The sequence below is a fragment of the Filicampus tigris genome, chromosome 21 (genome assembly GCF_054856515.1).
Source record: "Filicampus tigris isolate MCC_2025a chromosome 21, RoL_Ftig_1.0, whole genome shotgun sequence".
In the NCBI taxonomy this organism is placed as follows: domain Eukaryota; kingdom Metazoa; phylum Chordata; class Actinopteri; order Syngnathiformes; family Syngnathidae; genus Filicampus; species Filicampus tigris.
Window position 1 is genome coordinate 7,321,864 of NC_141237.1, and position 21,325 is coordinate 7,343,188.

Consider the following 21,325-nt stretch of genomic DNA (forward strand, 5'->3'; position numbering starts at 1 on the left):
AATGGAAAAATCGGAAAGCGACAGGGTTATTAATGCAAATTTTTACATGTATGCAGGTCAGCATATTGCTGCATTCCATCATAAGATAGTGAATTAGACAGATATGGTTCTGTGTGATCTTGAATACAATAGACTTGGCTCCGAGGTTTTACAAGAAGACATTTTTGAACGTATCAAGACAAAATTATTCAAGGAATGAAAGCGCAGTGAGGCCAATAATGGAAATATTTTAACATTTCTAAACAAGCTCCTTGGATGTTAACAATTGTGATTAATATGGAATTTGATTGCTGTGTTTCTTGTGTTGCAGTAGACTTCCGACTTAAAACGCTCAGCCGAAGCGTGAAAAAAAATTGACTGTCTGTCGTCATGGTGTTCTATCCACTTCTTTTTCCCACCATTTAATGGAGTGTTCTCTTTGCGGAAAGATCGAGCCGCTGTTTATTTTATATTTCAGCTTTTTGGGGACAAACTCCGACTATTGGCAAGTCATACAATAGATCCTGTGCAAGTCTACTGCTGTCAAGCGAGTGAAGTGCCACAGCAAACGTAAAGCTGTCATTGAACTCAAAGTGAATCCTCGCATAAACCTATTCAGACACATTTAATTTAATCACAACTGTCCTCGAAGGTGGACACAAAATGGACAAAAAAAACCTTAATCTGAGGGAGAAGTGGAATTGTCCGGGATAGCAGCATATAAGGTATAATTTATATTTTAAAATTGTTTACAAGAGAACGGAATACTGTTGATCCTCTATGTATGGGAACATAATCCTTGAGCGACATGCTTGTCCCAGGCAGTTTGTCTTTTCTACGTCAGCTTCAGTATGAGCGGGTGGATTTAGAGCCATATCTTTTGTGGCAATGTAAACCGTTTTATTGCTGTGCAGCTCTGCAAGAGCTCAAACCTCTTTCCAGCGTAACCGTCGCAAACCTTGAGTTATTTTAAATCCCATCATGCTTAAATGGCTTCTTTTGGCTGTGTACCGTCACAGTTCCCATGTGCTTTGCACATGGAGGTCGCAACCCACTGACCCGTGGATAACGGCTACTGCTGCCCTTTTAGAGGGAGCACCCGCTCTTAATCATTTCTGGGTAAATGTGTATTGTTGGCAAAGTACAGTAATAAGACGGTTTGTGCTGGCAGAAGCTGTGTTCGCCTGCTCCCGCTGTTAAGGCGCTGCGTCGAAGTGTGTAATAGCGTGTGGACGTGCGTGTGTGTGACAGGATGTAGAATAATGAGTCGAAGTCTACCTGCTGAGTTCAGATGGCCTCTGCACAACACGCCGACATATCTGGCTGAATTGTTGTGCAATTCTCTCTCTCCTCGGAAAAAAAAAAAAAAAAAAAAAAAAAAGTCTAACTGCAGTCCATAATGTTTTTGAGATAAAGATGATCATTTAGTCCCAGGTCCTATAAATCCATCCCTACTTCAATGCTCCATCAACCTCCAAAGTATCATTTATATCAAAGCAGCCATTGATTGCATAAGCCTATCTAAGGCCACTTAACAGAAATGGCCTAGAAAAGTGTCATCCGTTGTGCTGTGGGTGGATTGTAATCATCAACCACTTCCAACCACTTTAATTAATTGTATCAGCCTGACTGCTGAATCTCCCACAGGGACGCATATCTTCTGTTGAAGAAGCCTTCACAACAATAACAACCTTGGACTGCCATGAAATGAAAAAAATAATAATAATAAATAAAAAAATAAAAAAAGAGACGATCCACCTTTTATTAAAACTATAGTAAATAACTTACAAAATCTGGCCTGGAAATTGTATTAAGGTCAAAAAGTCTGTACAATGTAAAAGTGAGGATATTTAAGAGCTCATTTTTTATTTGTCACACAGGGCTCACATCAATACAGTCGCTCATTAGAATATCTTTTCATCATTTTCTTTTTTTATTTAGATGAGTTAATTGCCAAGAGAATATATCAAGGGATCAAGGCAAACTATTTTGCGGTAGGCAAGATTTGAAACGCTCGCATTTGATGCTTCATTTATGGCCGCACATGTAAATATGTTGTCAGGGAATGTGAATATGTTGTCGGAATATATTGTGGCAATATTTTATGTGCGGTGTTAACGTGATAAACACTGGAAAACAACAACCATTCCTTGCCTGCAAGAGGAAAAATTGCACAGCAAACAACTCATACATTCATCATTCATCCAAAAAGAATCAAGCATGAAAATCTTTTTAATATGGACAAAATACGACATACGTACAAAATACGCACCCTTAAAGCGGAAGTCAACGCAAACATTTCTTTTTCAAGAATATGTTCTATGCAAGCCCACTAGTTGAAACAGGGCATTCTGATAAATATTGAGTTTGTGGAATAACTGTTAATCCACTTGTTTTTAGCCATCTCCGGGGGCGGCCATTTTGTCTTCTGTCGACTGAAAATGACATCACAACTGCTCACAATGGCCAATCACGGCTCAGATTCAGAAAACAGGTAAGCTGTGATTGGTCGTTGCGAGCAGTTGTGATGTCATTTTCAGCTGACAGAAGACAAAATGGCCGCCCCCAGAGATGGCTAAAAATGGGTATATTTTGCTGCTTAACTCATATTCCACAAACGCAATATTAATCAGAATGCCCTGTTTCAACTAGTGGGCTTGCATAGAACATATTCTTGAAAAAGAAATGTTTGCGTTGACTTCCGCTTTAATATACACTATTTCATTTTTCATAATATATTTCTTTGGATTTGAAAACATTGGCACTTTTGCTTTCCTCGAAAAACGATGTATGGAAAAATGTTATCACTCCTGCCTTCGTATTTCGAATCACATACTGATGCATTGCTAAGCTGCTTGCAAAAGACCGACTTAATTAAATTAGACAAGATACTTGTCAGAGATTCATGCTGCTCTTTGGCGGCGTCAAATTATGAATGATTTCAGGAAGATAAAACATGCGAGGCAATTGAGCAAACGAGAAGATTAGAGGTGAGTTGAGAGCAAGCAGATTGTTCCTGATGAATGAATAGAAGACAAAGCAAAGAGGAAGATCTCATTATGGCACAAGTTGATTACAGAGATGGAAAGAGGCGAGGCTGACTACTTGACTGCAGAGCGTCATCAGATTCAACTAGACATAAATCAGACAGCGACAGGACAATATCAACATAACAAGCCATCTGTTTAATCTCACGATTCTCCTTCTCCACTAAATTCTTGGGAGGAGCAAGTCTTTCCCCACCATTCCACCCCCTGTAAATTATCCAAATAGAATACTAGACGAAATGTCTCTTTGTGCATTTAAATTAAATGTTAGAGGGCAGAGAGACTTACCTCATTTAAATAATTCCACACAACAGCCAGCTGTTTGTATTACCGGGAAACACATTAGCGCTTCCGAGAAATTGCATTTGGGAGTCCTCACCTGTTTTCCCCGCAAGCTTGAACTGCATAACGGCTGACATATTAGACTTTGTATATGATTCAGGCAGATTAGTGGCATGCAATAACTCAATGTGTGGTGGTCTCCATCCATTAACCTCCAATGATATAATCCTTCTTTGTCCGCCTTTATTCTACGGCCGCATTGTTGTGTGACAGTTTGAGAGATTACAGTATTGTATGGATGATAGATATTCCAATGCCATTACTTTGCGGGAAGGCGACTCGGCTACATCAGCAGTTGGTGTGCATGCAACGCTGTGCAATGAGAGACCTGCATGCGCGCATGTCAGCATATACAAAGCCCAAAGGAGCAAAATTGCTGAGCTTTGTTGGGCGTTAGCAGAAGATTGCGTTAGATAAGTGTGCTAAAAATTGTTAAGCTAAAATGGACTTCTGCACACAACATTCCGGGATTGTGCTATTATCCATCTGTCCTAGCATATTTATGTATAATTGATTCAGAATGTCAATTTTTTTCCTGCTTATACGAAGTGAAGGTGTTGTTTTCGCAACAATGTGTACTTCTGGTACACGAATATTTGTGGAATGCAGTATTTGGTTCTAACATGTATTATCTTTTATATTATTTGTATCATACATGACATGGCATGAAATGATCTGTTATCAAGTGTTACCGATTAAAATATAATTATACAATATGGACATGTTCTACAACCACCCAGACATCGAACAGTGTTTCAATTTTCATTTCCTGTGTATAAATTTCGCATTAAAGCGGAAGTCAACACAAACATTTTTTTTAAGAATATGTTCTCAGCAGGCCCACTAGTTGAAACACGGCATTCTGATTAATTTTGTGTTTGTGGAATATAAATTAAGCAGCAAAATCCACTGTTTTTTAGCCATCTCTGGGGCGGCCATTTTGTCTTCTGTCGACTGAATCACAACTGCTCACAACGACCAATCACAGCTGACCTGTTTTCTAAAGCTGTGCCGTGATTGGTCGTTGTGAGCAGTTGTGATGTCATTTTCTGTCGACAAAAAATATGTTTGGGTTGACTTCCCCTTTAAGCAACAAAATCCACCCGTTTTTAGCCATCTCCGGGGGCGGCCATTTTGTCGATTCTGTTGACTGAAGATGACATCACAACTACTCAGGGCTCAGGTAACGACCAATCATGACTCAGCTTCAGAAAACAGGTGACCTGTTCGTTACCTGAGCCCTGAGCAGATGTGATGTCATTTTCAGTCGACAGAAGTGACAAAATGGCCGCCCCCTGAGATAGCTAAAAACGGGTGGATCAACTCTTATTCCACAAACGCAATATTTATCAAAATGCCTTGTTTCAACTAGTAGGCTTGCATAGAACATATTCTTGAAAAATATATGTTTGAGTTGACTTTAATGCCTTTTTTTTTTTTTTTTCAAATGAAGCAATGGTTTTAATCTCCCACTTTATTTTACTGTTCCCTACCTTCCCCTTAAAAAGTCACTTTCCTCCCCATTACATGTCTATTAACGACACATTGTGGCATGTATTCTAAACATGAAGTCATTATTCATACAGCGGCTGAATTCCAAATGACCAAAGAGGGTAAGAACAACTTTTTTTGCTGCTTCTTTTCAGACCACTGAATCCAGAAGTGACACACAAACTGCGCCTGCTATTTCAGTCTTTAAACTTCCCCATCTTTGAGCATGCGTGTTAATCTATAACAATGAAGGAAGCTGTGACTCAGGCAGCTAAAAATAATGGATGTGTGTTGAATGCAAGAGTGTATGCGCGCCGCTGATATCCGAAAATGTGACGACGTTTGGGTGAGTTTTGTGGTGCATGCAGGAATGCAAAAAAAGTAGGAAGCACCTGATGTTGCTCTCAAAATACACAGCATGCACAAATCTGCATATTTGGTATTTGACTTTTAATCTGAAAAATTACATTGAGCTATTTTCCAAATACTGTAATGTTCAATTAGACAAGTAACTGTTGAAATGAATGCAAATAATGAACCTTGAAGATTCTTCTTCTCTGTGAATGTTTGTGTGTGTGAGTGTTTGTGTCTAAAAATATCTGGGTATAATCTACATCCCGTGGTTAAAATTCAAAGATAAAACTCCTACTGATTGCTAACAATCTCTCACTGGACTCCTGATGTGAACATGGAGACTTGATCAAATAACAACCAGGCTGGGATTATGAGCTATTAAAGTTCATGTTGCATGCTGTGATTAGATGCACATATACAAGAAAATAGTGCAGGAAGGGATTGTGGATTTTTTTTGTTTGATTTTTTTTCTCGTCCAAAATCAGCCGGGATGGACTCCAGCACACCAGTGAGCCTAATAAGGAAGAAAAGAGTGGAGTTAACAACAACTAAAAGTACAATAAGGAACATTGTTAAATAAATACAAAGCTGACCTTTTTTTCCCTAAACGTATTAAATTTGCTTTACTTATTTGACTTTGAGAGTTTTCCGAATTGATGCAAGGATGTGCAGCTGATTTCTGTGGATATAACTGCACTCGACCCCACAGCTTTGTGATTTAAGTCAACACTGACACAAAAAAAACCCCAAACACAACTCCCCAAATGTCACGTGGTGACCCCGCCCGGTTATCAGATACATTTTCATATGCCTTCTGAAGCCCCTTGGGCAGTGTAAAGCCATAGAATCAGCACAGAGGACTCTCAGTATTGCCATCATTATGGAATAATATAGAAGCAGGCTGCCGTGGTACAACAGACCTCGAGGATTGTCACAGCCGCTTTCTCATTTGCAGTCAGTCAGCAGAATACCACAAAGCCTTTCTGAAATTAAATGTTACTGATTCAACAAAAGAAAAAAATATATTTCTACAAGTACTGTATGCCAAAAATAGTGTATGTATGAAAAGAAAGCACTCATAACACAAAATAGCCATTACCCATCTACCGTAATTGAATTGATTTGATTGATTTGGCAATGATACTTTTAAGATGGGGCACCACTATGGATTTAAGGGAAGAATACTAATATAGGTCTTATATGTCCCATTGTTTTCGCCCATTAGGTCTGGAACATGTTAAAATGGTACTCTTAATGGCTTTATAATGAAATTGATGAAATGCTCTCAGAACGTGCTCGTCATCATAAAGAGCAGGCGGCTTCCTTTCTTTTCTTGGTCCCTTACTGCTGTCATGTGCCCGTGCGCTGGTACTGCATCGAGAGCCTTCAAGCAGGCTTTACCGTGTCCAGTTATGTTCTTATGCAATATGTATATTCTTCACCTTTGCATCTGTCTTTCTTCTTGCACAGTCTCAGAGAAAAAAAGAGTATAAGAATGTATGTGACAGGAATAAAAAAAATCTAGATCCACAAACGGCTCTTATTGGAGCTAATGGCAACGCACTGTATGCAATGACACGTAACGAGTTGTAGAGATGAAGCTGGTGTTTCCAAAAGGTCTCATTAAAGGTAATCACCCATCAGAATGAAAGGCACTACATTATTGCCTGGATTCTCAAATGGCCACATGACATGAAGTATGCGTGATGAAAAAAACAAACAAATTCACAAAACATTTTAATGGTGCAAAATGGCTATGAATCTAATAAAAGGATTAGTTGGATTCCTTCTCTTTTGTCGATGCTCACACTTTAATCACGTTCTTTTAGTCCTTTTAAATTGTAAAACGCAAAGCTGGGTGATGACATAATGGATGCCGCTGGCTGGAATTCAAAGCGTCAGCCTGGACGCGGGCCACTCTAATCATCGCATCACATGAGGGAAAAGAAGATTGGCAGAAAAGTGCTGTGTGCTACTCTCAAATACGCCATGAGCTGCACACACACTCACATGACCACGCGCACACAAATGAAAACCAATTTGCAGTTTGAATGCAGGTACTCATCTACTGATATATTTTGGACTGTGGCCATATTATGCATCGATGCAGAAATGCGCTGCATCATACTGAGAGCAGTTTTGTGCGGGGTAAAATGATAATCACCTCTCAGTTTGATGCAGTGCAGTTCCACACCTCAGGGACGGCTATGATGAAGCAGTAGCATGTTAAGAGATTCCAAAGAGGTCAGTGACTCTGCTGACCTGATTTCCTCGGGCAGCTCATAGCTTCAGGTCGATGAATACCCTGCCACCTCGACTTTGGCTTTTAATAATAAATTCACTTGGTACTTTTTGGGCCAATGAGCTGAAAGTCGATTGCAGGGGAAATTGTGTGTGAATGTGTGTGAATGTGTGTTCATGCGTGACTGTGTCTTCAACGTCCGTGAGTGGTCTTGTTGTGGGTACCTCTCATGATTATGAAACATACCAAGCAAGCACAGTGTATAAAGTGGTAAAATCCACCTGTTTTTGTTCATCTCAAGGGGCGGCCATTTTGTCACTTGCTGTCAACTGAAAATGACATCACAGTTGCTCAGGGCTCGGGTAACAACCAATTACGAGATTGGTGCCTGGTTTGCTCCAAACATGACACCTGGCATTCACGCCAAAGAGTTTAATCTTTGTCTTATCAGACCACAGAATTTTCTTTCTTATGGTCTGCGAGTCCTTCAGCTGCCTTTTGGCAAACTCCAGGCGTTCTGTCATGTGCCGTTTATGATGGAGGGGCTTCCATTTGGTCACTCTACCATACAGGCCTGACTGGTGGAGTGCTGCAGAGATGGTTGCCCTTCTGGAAGGTTATCCTCCCTCCACGGAGGAACACTGGAGCTCTGACAGTGTGACCATTGGGTTCTTGCTCATCTCGTTAACCAAGCCTTTCCAAATCATGTGCAATCAACTGAATTTTCTACAGGTAGACTCCAATGAAACTGTAGGAACCTCTCAAGGATGATCAGTGGAAACATGATGCGCCTGCAATTTTGAGATTGTGATTTCTTTCTCTTTTAATAAATTTGCAAACAATTGAAAAACACTTATTGTTTATTAATTGTCATGATGGGTTTTTTGTGTGGATTTTTTAGGTTTAAAAAAATGAATTAATTCTATTTTGGAATCGAAAAAGTGAAGCGCTGTGAAGATGCACTGTAGCTTTATGCTGCTTCCTGCTGTTGTACTTTAGAAATGACAGGCAACCACATTTAATATGGAAATACAGTGCAGTGCAGTACAATATACACAGGGGCTCGTCAATTTATGAGTTCTGTTATGTCACATATTTGCGTGTGGCGTGGACACTGGTGCGGGCAAAGGAGGGTGGTGACTCGCAGGTTTTTCACCTAAAATGTATATTTAATATTATTGTAAATCAATTGATTTATTGTGTTCGTATTTAGGTTTTATAGGTTTTATTTATACTTGTCTCAATGAAAACCTGTATTTTGTCAGCACTCAACTACGGTGATGGGGTAAGTAAATAAAAATTGTCCTAGATATAAAATTTTAAAAAATGAGGGGGCACCCGGATTTGAACCGGGGACCTCTTGATCTGCAGTCAAATGCTCTACCACTGAGCTATACCCCCGTCTGACAACACTTCATCATAAATTATAATAAAACATAGTCATCATACAATTTGAAAATCCTTTACATCTGCAATGACATGCTCTAAAAATAACCTATACGATAACACGTCATAAGCGACATCATTGGATTACATATGGTATCATATGCGATGTGAATGCGAATATGTTTTAACTACCCAGTAACCTTTAAAGCAACAAACCAGAATATAATATTCAGTAATGGCAAAGAAGTCGGAGTCGGGAGCTAAAATATTCGCGAAACATAAGAAAAAAACCATGATGCTTATCTGTGACGTCATTACCGGATATGGCGTCGTGAAAATGCGACACATTTCTGTGTATTGAATCGAAAGCGTAACTCGTCGGGTCATAATGGTTCGTCAATTCTCTTTTTCTTGTCGTTTATGTAAAGTTACAATACTATTATGATATCTAATGTTATTTGTATTCATACCTTAACGATGAGTGGGGTCTTCTGTAGCCATCATCGCCGCAGTCCCATTTATTGTGAATATGATTAGTCACTAGCGCTAGTGCTTGTTAGCTAGCGTTTAACATGCGTGTCGCGTCCCTTAATGTAGATAGATTATTTTAGTTTTTCCTATGTTTAAGTCTGCCATGTGAAATATTAACAAATGTATGCGATGAATATCAGGATTCTCGAGGTATCCAGTCTCAGCTGAAAGACAGTGTACCAGTGGCTGGCTTGTGTCCACCAGGGGCTTACGGCGTTCATGATACGCTGCGCAATGGGTGAGTTATGGTATATAATATGCACCATATATTGTACACGGGATTTTATTTGAAGTTAAAAATTGCATGTGAATGCTGACTGAAATACATGTTATGAATAAGTTGTCTTTTTTTCTGATTAGCTTCAACAATGTAAAGAATGACATCCTCCCTGCCCACCCACTGGAGCTGTCCGAAAAAAATGTAAGTTGATTCGAGTAACAACTAGCATTAGAGTATTTTGTGTCTACGTTTTGTGCTTGTTTGTGTCCAAAGAGCTGGTAAAACACAGTGGTACCTTGATTGGCGAATCTTAATTTGTTCGTTGACCCAAGTTTGTAACATAATTTAATTTCTGTTGACGTGTAATGCTGTGATGTGTTTCTATGGCGATCAGTTCCAGTTGAACCGGGACAAGATGAATTTCTCTTCCCTCAGAAACATTCAAGGTCTTCATGCCCCACTCAAGTTGCAGATGGAGTATAGGGCAGCAAGACAGGTAACGTTGGGATATTCTGTGGACGTTGCCACCTGATGGGCTTCATACCTCATATTTCCATTGTTGCCTTTTGATTTCTCTCCTTGCTGCAGATCCAGCGTCTGCCGTTTTTACAGAGCTCCAACCTAGCACTGGACACACTCAGAGGCACTGACGAAACCATTGGCTTTGAGGACATCCTTAATGGTGACATGCACGCAAACCCATTTACAGAGTCACAACTGTCATATTTGTTGCTAACCAGTCATACTTTTTTTGTCAGATCCAGCACAGAGTGAAATAATGGGTGAGCCGCACGTGATGGTGGAATGCAAGCTTGGGTTGTTTTAGAAGATGACATTGATGTTATTGTATGTTTGTTTAATCTGCTGAAATTGATGATGAGGTGACCAGCATAGCTTTTCTATTAATCCAAACAGGTTGACAGTTACAATAAATGTCACTTAAAATACTCAAAACTTTGTTTTGATTCGACTTTGGGGATTAATGTGTTTTGCAAGAGATGAATCAACACTTTTGTTTTTAGTTTGTACAAGTTCATCATTTCAGCAAACCGAAGATACAGTAACTGCTTTCCATGAATATCAATACATGGGTTAAAGTCTGAAATTCCTCATTACATTCATCAACTTGTCTGAATATACTCATTTTGTTTTAGAAATAAAAAAAAATAGTATATACATTTTTGGGTCAGTTGCACATATATGTACATATACTGTGTAATGAATGAATACATTAATTTTTGCCTTTTTTTTTAGTTAAGTATTATGCAAGACAGTATTGAGTATTAAATCAGGCACATTACAGTTGATAAACAGCTAACTCTTGTCTTTTTTTATGCAAACACTGTATATATTGGAAATGCATTCATTTTAGGTTACATTTGATTAATCCCCTGTGGGAAAATAATTTCTGTATGTTGTTCTTAGATGATGAAAAGAAGTTTGACTGACAGTCTCGCCTTTATTAATGCATGGAATAACAACACATTGAGAGGGCAGTACAGAAGCAGAAGAGAAACCGTTAAAGCCCAACTATTTTCAGGGGGAATCTGTCCAACTTTACGAGAACTGCAGGTTTGTACAGTTATTAAGGAGCTCTCACATCCTCTATTGTAACGCTGGATGCAATTAATGATAGATGTTGTGAGAGGAATGACATTTAAAGCAATATTCACACACACACTCGTGTCAATAACAGTAGTACAGAAACTAAAAAAACAAAGCAAAAAGAGTAAATACTATCCCCCCACCAAAAGGCTAGTCAAAGCCGGCGGTGAGGGAGGGGAGAGAAGAAACGTAGAGGTTCTGTAACTCACTGAAGCAATCAATTGTAATCTCACCACCATCGGACCAACCGGCGTCTGTTCTTGGTACAGCGGTATATAAATGGCATAACATTCTTACATATCTAAGAACAGGTGTAAGAAAAAAAACGATTTTACAAATACATTTTACTATGTACATTATAAATAGCTTCAATATTCTGTATTTTTTGTCACAATATCTTATTTTAAATGAAATAGATTGTAATTCCAGTATGGGGAATGGATTACCAGGAATTCTGGGTAATCGTCGCAAGGCGCGGTGGGCAGGCACTTGCCGGATATCCTGAAAACAGCTAGAGCAAAACGAAGCCGAGTTTTTTTCCTTCGATATTATAATGACGTGAAAGAACAACTTTATACTCAAACTGATTCTATAATGGTCCTCCCCTTTTTATTTTTTGATAGATGGAGTCAATCGAGGTGACTCTGACGCACGTCATTTATGTTGTTCACAACAGCATCCACCAGGTGACAGTAATGAGCCATGCTGGATTACGAACCCCCAGTCATTTTCAGGTCTGTAGTAAACAAAAAAGTTGATTTTCAGTTTGTTCCGCAGGGGACTCAGTTGAGAGGTCCAAAGTCACGTTTAACGCGTGGCAGAAAAGTAGCTTTATCATAAAATTATGTATAGGCCTTATCGTGCTGTTTTTGGACAACACATGACATGATTATAATGCTTGTTATTCTCTCGATCTGTTCAAACTCTTTACGTTCCTGCTCTGTCTAGTCGCGAAGGAAAGAAAACCCTAATCACGTGAATATGTAATGCAGTCTCAGAATATGCTACGTTTATAATTCTTGAGCAAAACATAAAACAACTAAACGACTGACACATTGCACATGTAGACTATATCCTACACCCATAAATGGGTCATAATAAACGGTGTTCATAAGTAGTTTAAATTGGTATAATTTAATTTTGTAGAGGTTTTTTTTTACACTGCTGAATTTCATAATCCTCTCACCTTCCCCCTTCCACCTTTCTACAATGTAAAAATTAATGATGTAGGCCTTCTGTAACAGCATATGGAGGAATTTGCACTCCACCTCTTGCCTTCACGTGTTGTGTTCTGGGTGACACCGGGAGAATTTGGCACATTAGACAGGATACTGATTTGTTTGTCACAGTGCTCCTTTTTCTCTTGCTGCGTGGTAATTGCTCTACAAATCACATGACTGCTGCAGGGAGTGAAGAAGAGGCAGCAGGCCTCATCGGCACTCACCATTTGGGAGTGGGTTGCCATGGCCACAGATCCACTTCAACTGGCTGTGAGTGGGATTAGTCTTAATTAACGCTAATGATCGGCCAACTCACATGCAATTCATTGGATTGAGCCTAATGATTTCACTTTGTCATTCGTAACAGCGAATCAATAAATTTCCCTTAAAGTGCAGTTAAGTTTAAAAAAAAAAAAAGATTTCCTTTGTTGGATATGGATCTCAATACCTTTTTTGTTTGTTTTTACCTCTGGGTGCCTGTACAGTTCCATATTATGCTAGTGTATGCATGCAGAGAAAATTGTTGGCATTCTTCCATTCAAGAAAGAAAAAAAAAAAAAAGCTAACTGAAATAACTGATGTGCCTTAAGGTGACAATCATGAACCTCGCAATTTGTTTAAGTGTACATTCACCGATGCTGTGATTCAAACAATTTCTGTTGCTTTTCTTTATATTACACAATTCAACACAGCTTCCCACTCACACCTTGTTAAAGAAAGTCCCCTCGCCCACTCTATCATCAAATGCCAAACACCCTCCTGGCATTTTGCTTTTGTTTCCACGCGCCATCTGCCACTAAACGGACGTAACCATCATCTCGTAGATTAACAAAATGCCATCACCTGCCTCTCTCTCACTAGTTTTCGTCTTTTGTCGACTAAGGGAGAAAATACCATCAAATCCAAATTTTCAGCACAATAAAATTACTGCTAAGAACTTTAAATGTAAACTTGAGCTAAGATATATTCTATACTGTGGACATGAGTATGATGCATACTATTATTGACATCCTATTTTTTCTATTGTTTCAACAGTGTCATGGCCGACCCTCATTTAACCATCCGGAGGACACTGAATCCACTCAGTTGTCTTGAAGCAATTAAGTCTGTTAACATGCAGAAGACCACTTAGAAAAGCCCCCGCTATGAGCCTGCAACTACCTGATGGAGTGTCTGGTCAGTTTTTTTTTTTTTTTCAAATCATCATTTCATTGACATATCATGCATGCTATCAAAAAAGTTTAAACTTATATTGGATGTTTATGCTTTCCTCATAGAGTTACAACTCAAATTTATGTGTCTAGCGTATAGTAGAGCAAAAAAAAAAAAAAAAAAGAGATGTGGCGTGAAACCAAACCCTGCGAAACGTATAGTGTGTGTGTTAGCAAATATAAGTGCTGAGTGAGTACTTGTGTGTAAACACTCCCACAGTGTGGAATGAGCTACTGCTCAAAGTTCATTGTGAGCGCCCAGACAGTAACACTATTTCTTTGCGAGTTGTTGTAAGAACTAAAATATTGGAGAGTTTAACAATACAGTGTAAAATATCAGCAAATATCTCATACTGCACTTACAAGTTCAAACATCCAAAACAAGAGCTCTACAAACTCACACACTCACTGACTTAGTGCGACATATGGTTGTAAATTACCTTGTGATTGCTCATTAAATTGTTTTCATGTTGTACTGTAGCTATGGAAACAGTAGGCGCACTGTGATGGACACCAAGCCACGGCAAGCGCAAACTCCAATAACAAAAACAAAAACATTGTTAAATTAAGACCAATCAAAACTGTGACTGTTATTTTCGTGAATGTAGACTTTTTTTTTTTTTTTTTTTAACACGTCTTGTATTAGATTGGAAGCTTGTGCAGGTTTATCTAATGCGGTAGTTCATGGGTCTCCAATTCTGTTCCTCGAGGGCCGGTGTCCTGCCTGTTTTCCATCTCTCCCTGCTGCAGTCCACACCTGATTCAAATGAGCAGGGTCATTATCCAGCTTCTGCAGACCTTGCTGATTATATGGTCATTTGATTCAGGTGCGTGGCAGCAGGGAGAAATGGAAAACAGGTAGGACACCGGCCCTTGAGGAACAGGATTGAAGACCCATGCGGTAGTTGGTGATTGGTTGATGAATATTAAAGCTGAATCCCCTCAAGGCCTGTCATTTACATAAACACATTATGTTTAAAACATGGATGACTGGTGGGTAGTTTAAAAAAAAAAAAAAAAAAGACTCACATACTATGTGCGAAGGTAGAAAGATGCTAATTCACTCACTGCTACCACTCAAAGTTCAGCTCAGGCAAACGTCTCAGCTGACAGTTCTGTTGACGTCGAGCACGACCTCATCCTCATGCTCTGTCCTCAGATGAACTTCCTGTGAATTGTCGGTGTAGTTTCACACATGGGAAAGTCACAGTTTGGATGACGATTTGTCAGACAATGTTTAAATTGATGCAACTTCTACACTGTCACATACTGTACCTCAGACTTGTTATTTTTGCTCGGTTTGTGGGCTAAACATGTTGGCTAGTAACACAATTCCCCCAGTAGTGGCCAGCGCCATTGATTTAATTAACTGTAGAGATTTGGAGGAGGCCTTGATTTGTACAAATGCATTTAAAAAAAATTTTTTTTATTATATTTAAACCATAATAAACACCTATGCATTTTTTGAATACTGGCGACACTCAACTGTCCATCTTCCCATAATGCAATGCTGCCTTGCCCATTGGTCTGGCAGGAGCAATGCTAGGCCTTTAATTCCCGGTAGGCTCTCTGCTTGCAGTTCAACTTACAGCGTGAGTGTGTGATCAAGTTTGGCACAATTACAGTGGAGGTTGACCACCCCTATGGTTGAATTTGGCTCAAAGTTTCAGGAAAAATACACCTCTGAGTCCAAACTGGCATCACGCATGTCATCATACGTTAGATGGGCAAGAGAGCTTAGTTCAAAAAAAGCATTCGCGGATCATCTAAAAATGGGTGTGAGGTTTTCTTGGCCATTTGTATCCTTTTTTTGCTACATTTCATCCAAAAGAAGGAGCAGGATATTTTAAAAGAAGAACTACATCAGTCTCTTTGTATCCTTCAAAAGTAATCGTAATGTTTTTCTGTATCTGAACCTGAAGTAAGAAGTAAACACCGTCCTCTGCTCGGCTTCAGACAAAACCTGTTGCTTTCCCCCCCCTCACCCTCGGGGCTATTTTTTTAAGTGTTATAGTTATGGTGGCTTTATGGTGACATTAAAAAAGTTAAAGCATACCAGACCTGCATCCATCTGCACTGATGGAAGAATTCCACAGGACGTTGCTTGACACAATAACTAGGAAAAGTCAGAGTTTCCAATAAAGAGCCGAAGATGGACGTTTGAGTTTGGGAAATAAGCAAAAGAAAATGCCCTGTGGGAGTTCTTATGTAGCTGTTCTTGACTGTGTTGTTTTGCGTGGGCTTGGATTAAAGTTCTGGAAGCTGCGTGGATGATATCTTGACAAACTGACAGCCAGCACACGAAGCAAATCTGACAGCAATTTCATAATTTAAAATGCATCTCGAACGCATCTCGTCTTGATAATGTGAAGTGCCCAAATCCCATGTTGGGCTGGGAACTTCATACATACACACACATATATATATATATATATGGAATATAGTTAGTAATTCTGTCTTCACTAAATATGGCACATTTTTAACTCTTTGGAGATGCATGCCTCTTCTGTGCCCACTGAACGTGGGAGTGGCTGTAAAGATGGAGGGGGCAAAAGAGAAATAAAACCATTCCGGCTGTGTGTGGGAGTCGCCTGTGGGTTTAAAGTTCTTATTTTCATCTGCTCTGACTTACTGCTGTGACTCCTCTAAAATGTACAGTAAGCCTAGCGGCTGTGTTTGTTTTGAAGATGAGACGGTCTCCATGTTGACCGATGTGGGAGCTAACCATCATGACCGGAGTGTAAATCGGAGAAGTGAGGACACGGGTGGTTTTCTCAGGACTTGTCATCCTTGTATGATCTAATGAAAACCAAAATGTCGAATCCAAAACTCAGCTGTACCGCTTCAGAGCGTTTTTGGCAGTGATGCAAACTATTTAAAGAATACGTTGAACAACTTGAAGGAAAATTTGCAGTGGATTCAGGCTTAGACTCTTCAACCATGTTACGGATTGTACTTTTGGCAGTAATTTCAATGAAAATGGAAAGTCATATTAAAGTAATTATCGGTTGCACATGATTAAAATGATAATGGAATAATATTTTAGCTTGACACATTTTAATCACATGCAATCAATGCTCAAATGACTTTTTATCAGTTCGGATGACCAAATTCGAATACGTAGATTGGGTGCACATGATTAAAATGTGTTCAACTAACAAATATGAAGAGAAGATAATTCGTTTACCACGTTTTAATCATGTCCAGCCAATAGCTAAGTACGCTGTGTCTGAACAAAACTTTATTTTAAAACTTTAATTTAGCTAAAAAGATGGTGGATTGTAGTGCTTCGCTGATTGATTTTTTTTGAGGTGACAAATAGCCTTGGCAGAGATCTAATGCTCTTTTCTTGGATTTCATTACATTGAACACATGTACCTAATTAAGTGTTTGCTAAGTGTGTTTCCACATAGTTTGTAGGATGATAGAGGGGTAAAACAAAAAACCCCAAATGAGTTTTTGTCCTTAGCTTTCGCCTTTCCAGGTGAATTCAGGTCAGACACTTGATTGTGTTCGTCCTAATGACACAAATTGGAGATTCACCGCCGGCTGTTTCGGAGATCAACCATCTCACATCAACCCACACAGCCTAAAGTGATCCTCTTAATCTTTCCCACAGGTCTTGACGTGATTGAAGTCCTCACTCTGCTAAATACCGCAGCTCGGGGCAATTGGGAAATTTGGCCTTTTTGTGGTGTTCATTTGTGGGCTTAGCAGATGGAAATATAAACCATGAACATATCACTAAAAATAATAGATTGCTTTCCCCAAAACTTTGCATTCCCCTTCGCCATATTAAAAGTTCAAGGGGCCGAGTTGGGCATTAACAGAGATTTAGCAAAAGCAAAGACTATTAAAAAAAAACACATCAGCGATGTGCTGCTGCTGATAAACACTACAGACAGACCGTATGGTAGCAAAGCAGCTTTAAGTGTCCTGGGGGATTTATTAAAAACATTATGTTGCTCAGATGTTTAGAAGATTTGTTCGAAACCGCTGGACGGAAGTCAACCGCGTTAGAAAACAAGCACTTGCTCAAAACAAACAACACCGATTCGAAACATAGGCAACAAACACCTGATGGGGCGTCATAACAAAAACAAGGAACTGTCTGTTTTAATTGTGCTTTTCTTTTTCTTTTTTTTTTTTTTTCAAACAATGCTATCAGTATCCCATGCTCATTATTAGGTTATTGCTTTTTTATTGCTATCCTAATTTGGCTCAAGGGTTGTTTATGCAAGCCACATTATCCCCTGCAGATAAGCATGTATTACTACCAGCTACAGTAATCCAATCAATATTAATTACAGCTGAATTAACGATTCACAAAGCTCCTAATCATCAATCAAAGCAAGCATGGTGCCTTACGTCGCAATTCGCCATCACAGTGCTGAAGCTGCGAGGCATTTCCACAATGCTTTTTATGTTTAAATTAACCCGTCAATGACATTTGCTTTTGTTGCTTTAAAGTCCACTTGAGCTGACCTTTCCGATGACTCACGAGCCTCCTCCTCAGCTGCCGGAGTGGTGAGTCAGCTGACAATTACTCCAAATAACATCCTGTCAACTGGAACAGGATTCACTCAAGATGAGGCGGAGAATAAGCTGCTTTAATTGCGGAGAGGAGGTATTCTCAATCCACATTAACGCTCCCTTTTTTCTTGGTTATAAATCTTCTGTTATCGCTGTTAATGAACAAATACAAATGCAGCGGATATAAAAAAAAAGTCACCCCTGTTCAAAGGCCATGTTCTCAAGCTAAGTTTGTGTCCTGCCCGGCCACTTCATGAGATTTACTTGCACAAAATGAGATCCCATACAAGAGCTGTATCAAAAATACTGACTTTACAATGATGTCATTTAGATTGGCAGGTGTACCTAATGTTGTGGCCGGTACGTTATTTGTTTGTTTTCCCCCGGTATTTTTTTAGTGAGATAATTACCCATCAAAATACCAAGTTAGAACAATAAAAGCAGAAAACACAGTGAGGCGACACTGTCAAGGGAACTGTGCGTTTCTCCTCCACACACTGTAAAGGTTTGTGTGTACCTTGACAACGTGTGAGGTCAGTGTGATTCCACGTATGCCAGGTTTAATGCATTTTATTAAGGTAAATGAGCGGTGCCGCAGTCCTTGTGTCACCCCTGTCAACGCAAGTGTTTTGATATTTGAGCAAGGTTGATGTATGCTTAAAGGTCAAACTCATTGCAGCGTCGCTTTGATATTTGCCGGCCGGATCACCTTCAACTCGATTCCATCCCACAAAGCTCTGGCGCACACACAAATTGGGAGGTGTCTAATTGCTGCAAATCCCCAAAAGACAAATTATTTTGCTTTTGTTTTTTGATAAATAAGATACGGCTTTTTCAAAAATTCTGCCATCTATGTTGTGAATGATTTTGTGCTGTAAAGTGTTCATATTGCGTTTTAGTGCTTGAACGTTTTATCAAATGAAACTTTCCACAGAACCTAATTAAAGCAGAGCACACATCGATAATTGGGCAGAATTTGAGCATCTCCCCCCCACCCTCACCTTCCGATCAAAGTCAGCCAAGGGTCTGATTATTGGATGTTTCTTACAAAATTATCCTGACCAATTATTCTGTCGTGTGAGGTGTGCTAGAGGTCGAGTGGAGTTTGTAATTTTGAAAAAAAAAAATAACGTAATGGTGATTATATATGTGGATTATTGCATCGCTAAGCCTGGAAAACCAATGTCATCATTTTCACTGGTTTGAGTTGATCACCTCTTCTCTATTTTTAATTGATTGTACATTTAAAAAAAAAAATCAAACATCAAACCGGTAACATTTCATGTTTGGCAACTTGCCTACACGAATAAGCCATGCTACTAATGTAGCAGCCTTGGCTAACGTCGACTTGTATACAGTGCACGTTGCAGGTACAGCTGTCACTTGACGTGAGGGGCGGTAGGGAAGAGTTCATTTATGCTATATTCAAATCTTGCTAGCTTGCGAGTATTTTTAGGTCCCCAATCTGCTGGGAAAACGGTCAGGCCCAACCAATATTATTTATTTTACATGGGACTATTTTGGGGTTGTTGGGGTTTTTTTTTCTGCTCGGGTCTCTATCTTCTACGAATCGCTGTGGTCACCCGTATGTACATACAAAATTGAAAATGTGTCACACAAAGATAACCATTTTCTTTCATCAGTTGTAGCTTTAATATTCTTGAAAAACATATCACCAAGAGGTGTTTGGAAATGTTGTGACTCACTTGACCTTTATGTTTCCCATTAGTGCCATGCACTCCTGGCCTCTGATGTAGCGTAACTGTTGTCTGTGTTATCATGTTGCTGTGACTGGACAGTGACAGGATGCACAAAGATGTGCCGGTAGCAATATCAAGAGAGCTTCTATTGAGTAATTACACCATATTTATGTGCCTGTTGACCTTGGAGTTAATAACCCATTCCTCTATTAGAAAATGTCTGCTACCAGAGAATTTCTCGGTGGATTGCACAGAATGCCGTTACAGGTGGTGTTAGTCGCCATAAGACGATGGCATGCCTCCAGCAGTAAAAACATTCTCGTAAAATACCTTTTTTTTTTTTTTTTTTTTTTAATCTAAAAATGTCCAGGGCAAAATTATTTCAGGAAAAAATGAAAATGTGCCTGTAGAATTAAAAGTTAAAAACCCTACATGGGCAGCCATTTGATCTAATATAATTTTGAAGAGCCTTTTACTTTTATTACAGTATCTCGTCTGTCAGCTAGCACATCTTGACTTCGGGCCAGTACAGTCTTTAAAAAAGGTTGCAAAGCTGTCAAATCTCAAGGGCATCTCCTTTGCACAGCCCACTTCAGGTAACTCACAAGTTTGCTAAATGTTGTCCCAGCATTAACTCATTCAGTACCAGACTTTTTCAGACCCATTGTGAAATGACATATAAATGTGTCATTGGGATAGAATGAGTTAAGTGAAAGCATCACATATTCATGACATTGTCTAAATTGGAGTTTACGGGCATTCTACTTTTTATATCTGCCGTTTAAACAATAGCTGTCAGCATGCAATGAGGTAGTTTATTTATAACTAAATGCTGATCATTGGTTTCAGGTTTCAGGTTTGCTTTCAGTAACATCAGAGTCGATGTACAAGCCATTTTTACAAAAATCGAAATCTTTGAAACTCAAACAAATGTTATGATGAAAAGGTCAGATCAGGAATAGTACAATTTCTGCAATTTTGTTGGTCATATTTTGTTTCCTCTTTGGACCAAAGAAATGCCTGTATATTATCCAAAAGAGAAACAGACACATCTTAAACAACTTCTCTATTGCTTTATTTCTTGAACTGGGCAACCCCATCCCAACAAACAATATTGTTGTTACTCACTATATGGGAAAAGAGGTCGTCACCACTTTGACTTGTTGTTTTAGCACACTGAACATCACTTGTCTTACTCTCCACAGACATGCATATTTAATATAGAAGCATATGGTTGTCATCGGAGGAGGTCAGCGCTTAAGGTGAAGTTTCCTGTGGGCCATGCATCTGCCCTCCACTCTTTAGACGTTGGGATTGCAACTGACAAGGAGAGATTCCCATGTAGTGAGAGCTGAAAAACGCTTATGATATGCATTATTCTTTATCAATACATGATCTGAACAACACCCACCATCACCTTAAAAGTTCTTGTACTCTAGGAAGATGGCCAGAGGTGGGTAAAGT

The 21,325-nt window shown here is 39.3% G+C and overlaps 1 protein-coding gene and 1 non-coding gene across 2 annotated transcripts; one reads left to right on the forward strand and one right to left on the reverse strand.

The window, feature by feature from the left end:
• Positions 1-8,784: 8,784 nt before the first annotated feature.
• On the reverse strand, positions 8,785-8,856 carry trnac-gca (transfer RNA cysteine (anticodon GCA)). The gene has a single exon. It is a non-coding gene; the product is annotated as a tRNA-Cys (tRNA).
• A 295-nt stretch (positions 8,857-9,151) lies between these two features.
• Positions 9,152-10,546, forward strand: pomp (proteasome maturation protein). Its single transcript, XM_086020818.1, has 6 exons — positions 9,152-9,232; positions 9,513-9,610; positions 9,733-9,793; positions 9,987-10,088; positions 10,181-10,274; positions 10,351-10,546. The coding sequence occupies exons 1-6, from the start codon at positions 9,230-9,232 to the stop codon at positions 10,416-10,418; spliced, it is 426 nt and encodes a 141-aa protein (XP_085876944.1). The 5' UTR covers positions 9,152-9,229; the 3' UTR covers positions 10,419-10,546.
• The last annotated feature ends 10,779 nt before the right edge of the window (positions 10,547-21,325 follow it).

Coding starts and splice junctions, on each gene's coding strand:
- pomp (XM_086020818.1), top strand. Junction 9,794..9,986: donor TGGAGCTGTCCGAAAAAAAT/GTAAGTTGATTC, acceptor TATGGCGATCAG/TTCCAGTTGAACCGGGACAA. Junction 10,275..10,350: donor CTTTGAGGACATCCTTAATG/GTGACATGCACG, acceptor TTTTTTTGTCAG/ATCCAGCACAGAGTGAAATA.